Source organism: Strix aluco, chromosome 15 (genome assembly GCF_031877795.1).
Source record: "Strix aluco isolate bStrAlu1 chromosome 15, bStrAlu1.hap1, whole genome shotgun sequence".
NCBI classification, from domain to species: Eukaryota; Metazoa; Chordata; class Aves; order Strigiformes; family Strigidae; genus Strix; species Strix aluco.
Window position 1 is genome coordinate 15,430,428 of NC_133945.1, and position 13,594 is coordinate 15,444,021.

The 13,594-nt window shown below is 34.9% G+C and overlaps 1 protein-coding gene across 13 annotated transcripts in view; it reads left to right on the forward strand.

Annotated features, from left to right (window-relative positions):
• Positions 1-13,594, forward strand: part of SNX29 (sorting nexin 29) — a 147,157-nt gene that overhangs the window by 20,737 nt on the left and 112,826 nt on the right. For all 13 annotated transcript variants that reach the window (XR_012625312.1, XR_012625313.1, XR_012625314.1 and 10 more), the window contains exons 7-11: positions 9-257; positions 2,331-2,700; positions 3,364-3,482; positions 6,702-6,780; positions 7,275-7,357. Coding sequence is in view for 10 of the 13 variants with exons in the window: in XM_074841333.1 (XP_074697434.1) it covers positions 9-257; positions 2,331-2,700; positions 3,364-3,482; positions 6,702-6,780; positions 7,275-7,357 (900 nt within the window). In the remaining 3 variants the exon portion in view is untranslated. The remainder of the gene's footprint in view (positions 1-8; positions 258-2,330; positions 2,701-3,363; positions 3,483-6,701; positions 6,781-7,274; positions 7,358-13,594) is intronic.

Consider the following 13,594-nt stretch of genomic DNA (forward strand, 5'->3'; position numbering starts at 1 on the left):
ATCTGAAGGTCTGAACTCCATTCTCTTTGCAATCAACATTGATAATAAGGATTTAAACGGACAGAGCAAATGCACACCCACTGTGTCTGATTTGTTAAAGGAATCAACGCAAAATGTAACCTCATTATTGAAAGAATCCACTCAGGGTGTTAGCAGCCTTCTTAGAGAGATAACTGCATCATCTGGTGTCTCGATTCTAATAAAACCTGATCAAGATACTGACCCACTTCCTGTTCTCTCAAAGAATGTAAATTCAGGTAAGCATTTTTGCAATGTTAGTGTCATTCAGAAACTTATGAAATATTCATGTGTGTTTAAATAATTTTTCAATTAAATTTAATGCACTATGATGGAACAAACCCCTTAAAAATAAGTTCACCACATACAAACTAGTTGAGTGTGAAATAAAAATTATGAAAATTTTTAAAATACTGGTGTGAATACTGGATGATAAATGAGTATTTTAGCTTTCTTGTATCACTGTGAGAGGGAAGCTAAACTATCTTAGTGCTTTGCTTGAACCTGAATTTCAATTTCTTATTCATAAGATTATGCCTTGCAGTTTCTGATGTAATGATTTTTCACTTTTAGTATGTTTTCTTTTGGCACTTTTATCAGTCAGAAACACACTGCCATATATCTGTTGTTATATAGATCAGATAAAAATCTTTGTAATGTTCTTCAAGCAGCACCCATGTTTACAGTCTGAATTCCTATGTGAAGAGGTAATTACCATAAATAAAAATTAACTCATACACTCTTTTTACCTTTAAATGTGTTAGTGTTGCAAACAGTTTGTAGGATGTTCATTACTAACAAAGACCCAAAGTTTTAATCTCTTCTAACCTGAAAATAATCAAGCAAAATGTGATATTCATTATACATTTTCCGTTCCAAAAATAGCAAAGGAATATTTTATCATTGTTATTTCCAGAAGTTGAGCTGAAAGAATGTTTTGCTTTGTAAAGGTACAAAACTGCAGGAAGACTCTGGGATAGATATATGTGTTTTTCAATTAAGAAAGAAGGTTTGAGTTTAGGCTTTAAATTGTTTTGGTTGTGACAAAAAGGAAAAAAACCCACATGTGAATGCAATCTGGAATAGAAGTTGAGATAAAGTCTTTTTTTTATTGGCATTTAAAATAGACTTTGTCTCAAAACATAGTTTTCAAAACAAGCTTGTGGTAAAGCTTTTGTTGTTTAGCACTTTAAATGAGATTAAAATAGTAGGCGATACTTGACTTGGGATAACTTTGTTAGTACAGAATTGGCTTGCAAGATGAAATAACAGAATAATTGACCATATGCTGCACATAACTCTACAACATAATGCATATTATGTGTACAGTACATGTGTATACAGTACAGTAAGGTACAACTTACAATAAAATGTCACTTAAAAAAAATTGGGTTTGTTCAAATGCCATTATATGTTGAATGTTAGAGCAAGTCAGATGTTTTCATTAAAGTCTATGTTCTTTGCTGGAATTGTATTTGCATCCAGAATGGGTTTTAACATCCTCTTACTCTTAAAAGTATGTTAATGTGTTTTGTGGATATATAACAGCTGGACTTGAATTAAGCAAAACAGTTTAGTCCCAGTGTGAGTTGTCTTGGTGAGTAAATTTCTGATATTTCTTAAAGTGCTTCAACTTTGCAAGATCGTTTAGCTTCATGTGCATATTGGAATCATTGTGAATAGGTAATAATTTAAAAATAAGCGCTGTCACAGCAAAGATGTGATGTAATGAGAGAGGATTTCAGTGTATTTCTAGACCAAGAGCTAATTAGCTGAGGGAGGGAACAAGTTGAATTTCTTTTTCTGAAAACTGACTGCTCAGTTTCCAGAATATAGACAAACCTAGTTTCATTTGATTGCAAGTTGTGTATTTTGTTTGTGTTGTGAGTTTGTTCTTTTTAATTTTTTCTCCCCAGAAGTGTTTCATGTTTTCTCTGTTGTGCAGACATACTGTGCAATATACACTACACTAACCATATTCCATGGAAGAAAGTGATGGGCAGGCTAACTTTTTATGCCAAATTTCATTGTATAAGTTTGTTGAACTTTTTTTTTCCAGTTCCAGTTGAATACTGTTATGAATGCACCTCCATTATATCTTCTAAAATCTGAATTATGTAAGGCATGTAAAATAAAGATGGTAGTTAAAGATTTAAAGCTCATGTGTATGGAAAGATAATGAAATGCCATGTAGATCTAAGTGTGTGTTTCTTTACTGAACTCATTTAGTACATGAACTCTTTTAAGAGAAAAACAAGTGTATTACATTGATTCTCTTTTCTAAACTATGTAAACCTTTATGTTGCTACTAGATTTGAAATATAAAAAAGATCGAAAAAAGAAGAAGAGAGTAACAAATATTATCTCATTTGATGAAGAGGAAGATGATCAAAATTTAGGAGATGCCACAAAGACACTAATTACAGGAGAAAGTTCAGAGGAGAGTGTAGACAGATCTTCAGTTTTTGTATTACCCTCATCTGAAAGCACTCTTGGAAAAAATTTGAACGGCAGTGAAAGTAACAATTCGTGGAAGAGCAATTCAGTATTCATGAACGGAGAGTATGAATACCAGAAACTAGATGTGAAAAGCATTGATGATGAAGATGCAGATGAGGATGAGCTATATGGAAAAACATTAGAAAATAAATGCACAGAAGGTGAAACTGAAGCTTCTGAAAAGTAAGTGATGTTACAGGAATCAGTGGTCAATTTTCCATGCTTCCCCCCCTGCCACCTTCCTTGGTGGGTACTGGCAAATTTATGTAACTAACTGAACTATAGGTGTGTCGTCCCTCCCATTTTTTTAAATCATTTGGACCACTGTGGTGATGGTATTTTGCTTCTGAGTTCCACTGAAACCTAAAATTTTGAGATATCAGAATTGTTCTCCTTCAGATTCTCAGTTGTTGAAGTTGTTGCATGATATAGCCAGGCTATAATTTTGGCCTATTTGAAGTTTCCTTAGTATGATAGCAACTCTCTTTTGGCTTCATAGTAAAACCTCATATTTTAAAGAGTAAGCCTGTTACTGTCAGTTTAGATAGTTAAGACAAAACTGAGAGAAAAAGACTAATTTTAGATATTAATATGCCCTCTTCATTTCTGATGCAGAAATCCTTTTGGAGAAAAACAGGGAAGTACTGCTTGTGTCATCTGCTTTGGAATGGTCTCATCTTTAATGAATTTATGTATGTCTGAACCAAGAAATTGGCAGGCACATTGAAATAAAAGTTTTTTCTGGCAGTGATATCTCTGGCAGTGATATCTCTGAAAGAAATACAAGCATTGTGAGCATGCATATTGACTGTTATGAATAGGTTGTTTTGTTTGTTTTAAATCTAGGCCTCATGAAATAGGCACATGCAATTCTCAGATATGCAGTTGGACTCCTCTACAGGTCCTGAATGATGACTCCGATGTTCTATTTCCAGTCAGTGCTGTTGGCTCTTACTCCCAAACAGGTAGGTATTTTAATCTGCTGAATTCCAGCAAACTTTATAACAGAATTTCTAACATGAGACCATGTCAAGAAATAATGGGATTGTAAGGACATCGGAGATACTGCATAACTGGGATGGGAGGTTCAATTAAAATTTATTCTAGATCTGAATCAGAATTCTCCATCCGAGTAGATATTTAGTTGAGGAGGATTTATCAGTGTCAAAATAAACCAGAGTTTTGTTGGGATTAAGCTGTGGTTTTGTATGGTATTAATGTTTAGGATGGTTGAATAGAAAGTATCCTTATTTGTTCTCTAGATATCACTAAGCTGGAAGAAGCTGCAACTGTGTTTGAGAATTGGAATTCAAATTAATCTTGACAGATTGGAGAAAGTATCAAATATTGGATGCAGTTCAATAGAAGCTGTTGTCTGTTTATATACAGGATGAGGAATGATTGGCTAGGAAATACTTCTTTGGAAAAGGTTATGGGAATCATAGAATGGTTTGGGTTGGGAGGGACCTTCAAAGATCATCTAGTCCACCCCCTCTGCCATGGGCTGGGACATCTTTCACTGGATCAGGTTGCTCAAAGCCCCGACCAGCCTGACCTTCCAGGGAGGGGCATCCCATCCACAACGTCTCTGGGCAATCTATTCCAGTGCCTGACCACCCTCATCATAAAAAAAATTTATTCCTTATATCCAATCTAACCTCTTTCTGTTTAAAACTGTTGCCCCTTGTCCTGTCACTGCAGGCCATGGTAATGTATTGGTACCAAAAACAAACAAAAAAACTTCCCCCTCCCTGAGTTAATATTTTGCTAGCTGTTAATGAAACATTGCTTTTATAAAAACTTTGGGTATGTATTCTCATTTCAGTGACCACTTAAAAACTTCTCAGTGGCATTCAAATAATGCTTTAATTATAACATAGTTCATATTTTTTGCATATACGTTATATGTGCCAAGAGTTTAAGTGGACCGTTAATTGAAGACCTGTGAAAAAGTGTAACTCAGTTCTGTAAGTTTGGTGATAAAAATAATGTGAATTGTAAAATAATGCTGTACTGCCCTCTGGTGTATTTTAAGGCACGTACCTCTTAAGAAATGCCAGTGGTTCAAAAAAAATTAGAAAGCGCATTTTCATTTTTTTTTCTTGTGCTATCTCATTTTTCAATTTATGAAGAAATGGATTTAGAAAACATTATGTAGTTTGTGGCATGGTGTTCTCTTAAATTTTATACAGAAACTGTTAGAAAAAGTCCATAGATTTATAAGTGTTTGCTGACTGCAAGAGATTGAAATCTAGAGTACAAGTAAATGTTCCTGTTTATGAGGGGGTGTGTGGAATGGGATCTCGCAGTTGAGCTGTGGGAGATAGTAACCAGTCAAACATCAACAAGGCCTCTGGAGCTAGAGCCAGGGGATTGTAGCTGAAATCAAAAGTCCGGAGACCAAGCCAAGACTTGGTACTGGAGACAGATGACCAGAGAGAGCAACAAAAAATGTAACATGGGCTTACTTTTATTAAGGAGATACTAAAGACCCTTGTTTCATCTTGCTTCATCTTAGACATTGAAGACAATGCTCAGACCGCTAGAGATGATCAACAGACCCATTCAGATCCCTTCTGGCACAGTTTACAGATATTTTAAGTTCTTCTCCTGCCCCTCTTTGTTTTTGTGGTAGACCCTATGGTCCAACATGCAAGCCAGAATGATACAGTGTGGGGCTAGTGAAAGGAACCTTCATCAGTTATAGGAAACAGCAGTGCAGATTCTGCTCTCTGATTTCCTGATTTCAAATTTCCAGCCTGTCACTGGGCCCTTCTGAACAGTCCTGAACTGCCAGAGTGTGCAGGCAGTCTTCATTAAAAGGCCCAACATGCAACCCAAATGTCAATCAGTTAGGGAGAGTGATATACATGGGTATGCTCACCCTCTCCCCAGCCATAATGACAAATTGTTGAGATCAAAAGCTGCCTTAGGCGGTTGTTTGCTTGACTTCGGAAGTTGCACTTATGTTAGATGAATGATATCAGAGGGAACGTGGGTTAGCTTTTTCTGAGGGCAGTTCAGCCCAGTAACTGGCAAGCTCAGTATTATTATGACAACATTTTTGCTAAAACATGCTTAATGAGCTCTTTTAAAGTATATAGTTTAACCCAATATTTTCGTTTATAGGTCTTAATGCAGATCAATAACAAGACATATATATATTTGACGTGGATTACGGCATAATCTATAGTGTTGTATGTTAATATCAGTGTTTTCAGTTTTAGTCTGTTGCAGTGCTTTAGGGATGTGTCAGAGCATATCATATCTCCATGTATCTAGAGATGAGAAAGCCCGAGTCAAAATTCAGTTGCTTGGAACAAATATGGAGTATGCATTTTAGGAACTGAGCTTCAGTAAACTCTACACTTTAAAAAATGAACTTTCTCCTCCATGGTCATTCTGTCATAACTCTAATTCCCATTAACTTTTTTTCTAGAATTCCTGCTTTTCAACTCCATGATACTTTAACTCGTGATTTTAGGGTTGTTCTATGATAACTTTGTAACCCTTACATAGTGAAATGCAGAAAAGATCAATAAAATGTGATTTTCGTTTATTTCCACCTGAACTACCTTAATGGCAGGCCCAGTGATGTGTATGTTTTGATCCTGACAGTTGTAGATCTGTGGACAGATGCATATTATCCATGCTTTTAAAAAAAATATCTGTGTGATTCCTGATGTTTGGATAGGCATAAGGAGCCAGAGAAAAGCCATGGTTCTCTGTTGGGAATGCATAAAGGACTGGTGTCTTTGCAAGGTTTCTCGTACTGGGGACTAACCACAAATTCTTTTCCTGCAAGTCACAAACAGATTTGTAATGAGTATCAGATGCCATATGGTGGTTGAAATCCTGGGGCTTGCAAAAATAACTTCAGTAAGAAGTTTCTTCATAGCTTTGCAGTATTGATATCAATGTAAAAGTACATCTAAATTATAATTTAGGAACTGTGCAGTAGTTTTTCTAAACCGATGGCTGTGTTTCTAAGGGTTCTGCTGGCATTCAGGGTGAATGTGTAGAAGCCAACCTTGGAGAAAGAATTCGAAGTGTTTAAAAGCTTTAGTAAAGATCAGTATTTCTAGTTAAAAAAAATGTAACTACTTTCCTTCTGGTTTTTATTTTATTTTACTTTTTAAGTACTGTTAACTGAAGAAATCTAATGCTTATGCATTCTACTTTAGATAACTTGGAGAATGGAGAGGGGCATGAACATGTTCGTGCTGTGGAACTGGTTCCAAGAAGATCTGATCTTCCTTACAGGTGATGTGTCAAATATGTTTTCCTTAAAAGAAAAAAAATCTTCACCCTGTAGCTGCCAACTTATTGTTACCTAATGCATAGCTACTCAGTACTGGGAAAATAAACTGTTCATCGGGGTACTTCTGCACATATTTGGAAAGACAAATGCAAAAGCCTACACTTCCTTTATTGCATAGATTGAACTTATCCTAATTATCTTGAAGTCACATAGTCATGTCGAGTAACAGGCAAACTTAGCCTCCTGCTGTTGAAAACAGGTTTTATGCTTGTTTTTATGTTATTTTTTACCGTATTCTCCATGGCCTGTTGATTTGGATCTTCTTGTGTGTATTCTTAAATCAGACTCACAACAGGAACTTTAAAGGCTAATTAAATATAAGGTGACTGAATATGGGTGAAATATGACAATGCTAGTTTCTGGAATGCTTTTTTCTTAAGTTTTAAATTCAGGATTTTGTTTTCATTTGTTGATGATATTGTACTTTTATGACTAGAGTGGAAGTCAATCCTCCAGCTCAAGTGAATACGTTAAGCACTATGTTGCCTTCAGCCACTGTGCCAGAATCCATGACAATTAGTAAGTACTTCCTTGATGTATCTAGATTGATGGAATTAACATTTATAGTCCTATAACTCTTCATTTCTATTTTTATTTCAGTAAGATCTGTTTATAGAGGCATACAGCACTTCATTTCTGATACGCTGGCCATGTTAGAAATGACTGCTCTAAAATGATTTTTGAATTTGCAGATCCCAGGTTATAGTTCATTGCAACTGGTATGACATTAGCTTCTCTTTCCACAGAGAATCTGATGTCATCTTTTACCCAAGATGTGGCTTGAGTAGTTAAATGAACGATAATGATTTAATCTGATTAACATCTTTAAATCTCTGCAAGCTCTGATAACACTAATGGTTGGTTCTGATGTGATCTTACTTATTTTGTCTGCTTTCATTAATGCCTAGTAGGGAAAAAACCCAAACAAACCTGGAACTCTTTCTATGTATACTCAGTCTGTGGTTTTGATATGGAAGTCTGCTCCAAACATAAATATGGGCTTTCATAAGCAAAAACTTTAGTTAAGATTAAGGTGGAGGACAGTCATATTTACAGCAGTGTTAAGAGTTGAGCTGGACAAGATAAAATAGCCTTTGCTGTAGAAATAGATTAGTAGAAGTACAGGCAGTTTGTTTACCCTATCTTTAATCTTTTTTTCTTCGCATAAACTTGTAGAACAAAGACCTAGTTCTTAAACTGACTAGTGGTCTAAACGTGTAAGCCAGTATGGATTTATTTTCCTCACCGTACAAAAAGTTTTGTAACTGAACAGGTGTATATGGCTCTGGGGTGTGTGTTTGTCTGTTTCTTTTTATAAATTTAAGTATGTAAAAATTCCAAATTACGAAATTTGGGAAGTTAAAAGTGATGCAGCCAAGATTTCTTTCTGAAATCGATTTAGGAAATTATCAAAATGGATGAACCCTTAAGATATTCTAATGTCATGTTCAAATGATATCTGTGTTCAACATATGTTAAAGGAGGTAGAGCACGCATTTTTGCTGGGTACTATTTCAGGCTCTGGCATGGGTCTGCTGGCTGAACTTTACAAAGCTGAAAAATCCCATTTTACAAAGTACTCTATGAAGTTGGAAACTAGTTTGAGACTTTTTAAGTGACATAATTGAAGGTGTAGATGGAGTTACTGTTGATAGTTACTGTAGTACTTTGGTCACTGGATATTTTCTGCTCATGTTATTAGTATGATATCCTTTTGTTCTTACATTTTTATTTTATTTTTCAGTAATAGAATTTTAATGGGAAACCGATTTTATTGCACTCTATTAAATTTCTTTCATAGGTGTATTAGGTACCAGCAGGGGCCGCAATTGGTCTCCTTCAGTTGCTCAGTTAGTTGGTATGTGTAGTTAAGACAGCTCTACAATAGAAAGTAAATCTTGAGATTTTCAATTCTTGATACTTAGCAATTTGTAAATGAAATGAACCACAGGATCAACAGAGGCATACACACTATCATTAATTTCCCATTTCAGAGAAGGTTTTGGTGGAAGGAAGGGTGGAAGCATGTCAAAACAATCTATAAAGCCAAAAGAACACTTAGTAAATAATGTAATTATCATTATAATATAAATTCAGCTGACTATACATATAAGTTAATACCTTTATAATAGCTGATCCCAGATACATTAAATAAAAATGCTTTTTTCGAGTTCATTGTTATTGGTTGTAGATCGTCTGCACAGGAGGAATTCAGTGCTACGACAAAGCCAGACACTGAAGCTCTTTTTCTCTATTGCAATTAGCAGCAGAATTATTAAATGGTGAGGCTCATAGCTTGGTTGCATAGCAACTAATTCTGACACATCAGACAAGAAAAATGGAATGCAATAGTGCAGTGAGAAAAGCTGTAAGATCTCCAGTGACTGGATTTTTGTGCTTCTTATTTCTGAAGACAAAGCCTGAAATGAATTTTTTTTTCAAATCTATTCTTTTCCTGCTTCCTTCCAATTTAATAGTATAGTACTAACAGTTTCTTGGTTCTTTTGATATGCAGGCTAGAAAATTGTGTTATGAAAAGCTACAATTTAAAATTTCTGCCATTTTAAATGATTTTCCTGAATTTGTCCCATGCATTTGTAAGGTATAGGTTAACTTAGCAGTAGATATGTCTCAAAAGAATACTAATACTGCTCAAGAGAAATCCTAATCCATAGGGTTTCACTGTGTATGTTAGACATCGTTTGAAAACTTGCCCTTCTTTACATATCGTTATGTCTTATAACCAATTTTATAAGAGTTAAGTTTGTCAGAAGTTTTATATTTATGTGCCTATTCCATTATTCATTTTCCAGTTTTTAAAAGATTGTGTTTATCTTGGCGTATTTGAAACACAAACAAGTTTGCTCCAATTATTGTCATTGGAAGATTATATTTTCAGCATTATTTTACACCGGAAAAAATATGTCCTACCAGCACAAGTCTCCCCATTTTGTTTTTGTGGTGGAAAAAAAGGAAGTTCCAAAATTTTCATTTTAGAAAGATGCTACTTGTGTCCTTCTTTACAAGGTTCTTTGATTATAGTGCTATTTTTAGTAAATAGTTGGGAACGTATAGTTTCTCCACTATAATTTTCTTCAGTTTTTAAAGCTGGGCTTAACCACAAAGGTTGTAGCATTGTACATTATTCCATATTTTTTCATATATTCTTGAGAAAGCCACCAGTTTTTCATGATCACTGAAGAACTTTACCGAATAACCAAACCTACATATTATATTTTTATCCTGGCTGTGTGAGTAAATAAGGTGTGTGCTTTTGTACTTCCTCTGTCCTCTAAATAGCTTCTGACCTGTTCTGTAACTTGGTTGCCACTGGTCACTGACAGGTACTAAATTCTTGTGACTTCTCTGAAAGCACAGCTGTGGAAAGAGGGTGTATAAATTTCGTCACTGAGGAGAAGCTGCAGTTCATCTTACGGAATATTTTTTTGGTCAGGACCCTTCTATACAGTAGAAGGCCAACACTTTATTGTCTAATTGTTTCCTACTAAAATTTGCCCTATTAATAGGGACATGACAGAATAATATTTACAAGATTTTGGAGCACTATATAAAGCCTTAATAGCCAATGTTCTTGCAGTCAGCTTAGGGAGCATGTCTTTAAAGGTCAGACTTCTGATTTAAGATGTAACTAGTCTGCTGGAAGTTTTATTTGTCTCTGAAAATATCTGTGTAAATTTGCACTCAGGAAAATAAAAAAATAATTCCTGTAGACTGCTCCCAGCCCACCCTGATATTCTATCTGCAGGATTGCAGAGGAGTGCTGCATGACCTTGTGTACACTGAGAGATGATTTCACTTACAGCTTATTCTTCATAACAGGTGATTGCAAATCATACTTATCCAATCCTTGGCTAAACAGCATATGAAACTTATGACTTTTCTGGAGGTTGATGGGACATTGACAGGTGTTTCTTAAAGCATGGCACATTTCTATATATTTCATGCTCTGAATGTGACCTTATGAAAGCTTTATAGAAGCTAGATTTTGCGTGTAGTATGCAAGTGAATTAAAAAACGTTTTAGAGCAAATATTTGTTTTATTAGTAATTAGGCACTACAGATTAATTTAAACAACAAAAGATAATTTTTGTTGGTTTTTCAAAAGACCAAAAAAACACTTTAAAAAGTGAGATTTAATATGAAAAATGTAATTAGCACATTCCTGGATTTTTATGTTATTTTTTTTTTACTGATAAAGACCTGGTTTGGAATTACTGGTTTACACATGGGAATGTTTTTTTTAAGAACTTGTTGCAAAAATATCTCTTAAGGTTACATAATTGGAAAGATTTCACTTGTTATTATATCTGTCTTTATGAAACTCTGATTATCACTTGAATTTTAGATATGTTGGTGTTGAATGCTGATCCTTAATAACAGTAGTGTATATCTTTCCATTAATGTTATTTTCCAGAATGTAAATGATATATCAAGCACAAAGCAGTTCAGAAGTAGGTCATGAACTCTAGCATCAAACAGTTTTCTGAACTGCGTATACTTGGCCATACTCCCACTGTTTTATTTTAAAAAAAAAAAAAAAGAGGGGGAGAAAGATTGAGGTTGCAAAGTCCAGAAGTCAGAAAATGCCAAATTTATGGTTGCTGCTACAACCCCGATTTTTTAAACTTTATTTATTCCTTTTTCTAACCCACACAATAAATGAGACATAAATCTGCTGAAAAAATTAGGTTATGATTATACACTGATCTCAGAGGAAAACCTAACACAAAAACTTATGAACAAAAGCTTATGAACTGTGGATGTTCTGGCAGATTTGAAGTGGACCTGCCGCACTGTATGATACTGGATTTACTTTGTTTGCATTCAGCTGACTGTTCTGACATGCTGCTAAAATTTTTCAAGAAGCGTATGTGAGAGTAAGAAATCATGATTTTTGAAAGTTTTGAATGTTATGCCTGAATTAAATAGGACAGTGTCCTTTTAGTTCTATTCAGTTACTTGCATCAGAAGATCATGAAATTAAAGTTTCTGATTTTTTTTTCTTGGTAACTTTTTATTTATTGAATTACACTAGTGTAATTTTGTAATGTTTGACTCCTTTAATCTCTCCATCCACAGTATATATAAAGAAGTGTTAATTATAAGCTATATAGTTCTTGTGTTTGTTCTGAGTAATTGATAGAAAATGTGCCTCCTTAATACTCATCACTTCAAGAAGAAATAACATAGGTATAGCAATGAAGCAATACTGCTGTTAGGGTAAGCACAGGCTGTATAAGCCTTCTTGGAGCCCTGGGCTCTTAGCGCACATTAGTTGTTTGTGTTGATGCTTTCTTCCACATCTCCACTGCTATCTGTAGTTGAACTAAATTAGCAAGAAGTACGGAGTATGAAGTGTGTTTGCTTTCATGGTCCTAAATTAAGCATTGATTTTTGTCCTATAAGTAATAATGAAATTTGGAGTTTCTGCTTTGCTGTGTCTCCACAGTATTGTCAATTCCATAACTCTCAGAAAAAATGAGGCAAATGGAAATAAAAAGCATTTTAACATCTTCTATTGCAAAAGGCTTTTTTCTTCTTTTATGCAAACCATGGTCTTTAACAGAATGTTGCTTTCATGCTCTGCTTACTTATGTGTGTGTTGGAGAGGGGAGTGAGAGAAGATGGAATTTCAACTCTTAACTCATGCAGAAGATTCTGGGTGGAATAAGAGAAAGAAGATTAAGTTATTAGTCCAGTTAAGGTTACAATTTGAATAGGCTGGTAAAATTGGAAAAATGAAGACAACTTAGAATAGCTTCAACTGTTTAAATGTTAATAAATCAGTACATATTTAAACAGACTGAGTATGCATACAGGCAATTAGAGTAGTCACCCCAGCATGTGTAGAGCCAGCACTACAATAACTTGTCTGAGTAGCAATGGCTTTATTCAGAGCCAGAGAAATAATAGCAACTAACTCAGATTGCGCATTATCATATTTTAATGGCACTCTTGAAATATTTAAAATGCCATTGGCTCGATGCTTTCTTGAGGAGGATTCTGAATTCAACTTTATACTTGAAGATCTTTATTTTGTTGGAGTGTTACTGTACTGAAAGCTTACTATGGATGTTTTTTACTTGTGTTGTGCACTTGTCCAAGGCTTGAACACTTCCTGCATTATTCTTTTTTTCTCATCTGTAGAACAATTTTTTTATTTCACAGATAGGCTGATGGATTGTGGTCCATTTTCACGACACTATATATTATTTTTTTCAAGAGTTACAACCCACCAATTTTCCACTGCCAAAAACCCCACCAACAAACCATATTTTGAAAAATAGTAATGAAAATAATGGAGGACAGCAAATTTTGTCATATATAATCTTTCCATTCTAAGTTTTTCTACAATTGCTATGTAAATTGCAGTGGTTACCTGGTCACTTCAATGCAATATGAACTTTATTCTTGCCAAAAATGGTATTCCACCTTTTATTCCTCATCCTTATTGACTAAAAAGGTGTTCTGTTCCGCCCTGACCGCATTCTGCTGTGTGCCTTGTGCCAGTAACAGTATTAAACTCAACAGTAAGATCACTTAGCAAGTGCTTGTCTGAAAAGTAGCCCAGCAGAAAAAAAAATTGAAAGCAATTTTGAGGTAGGACACTGTGTGTGTAGAAATACCAGTGCCAGAACAAGGGAGGTGGTAGCAACGATGGGTAAGGTAAGCTGGAACGTCGTTTTTGCTGAAAGCACAGCCTTAGGAAGACTGATTAAAGTAGCCATGTAATCA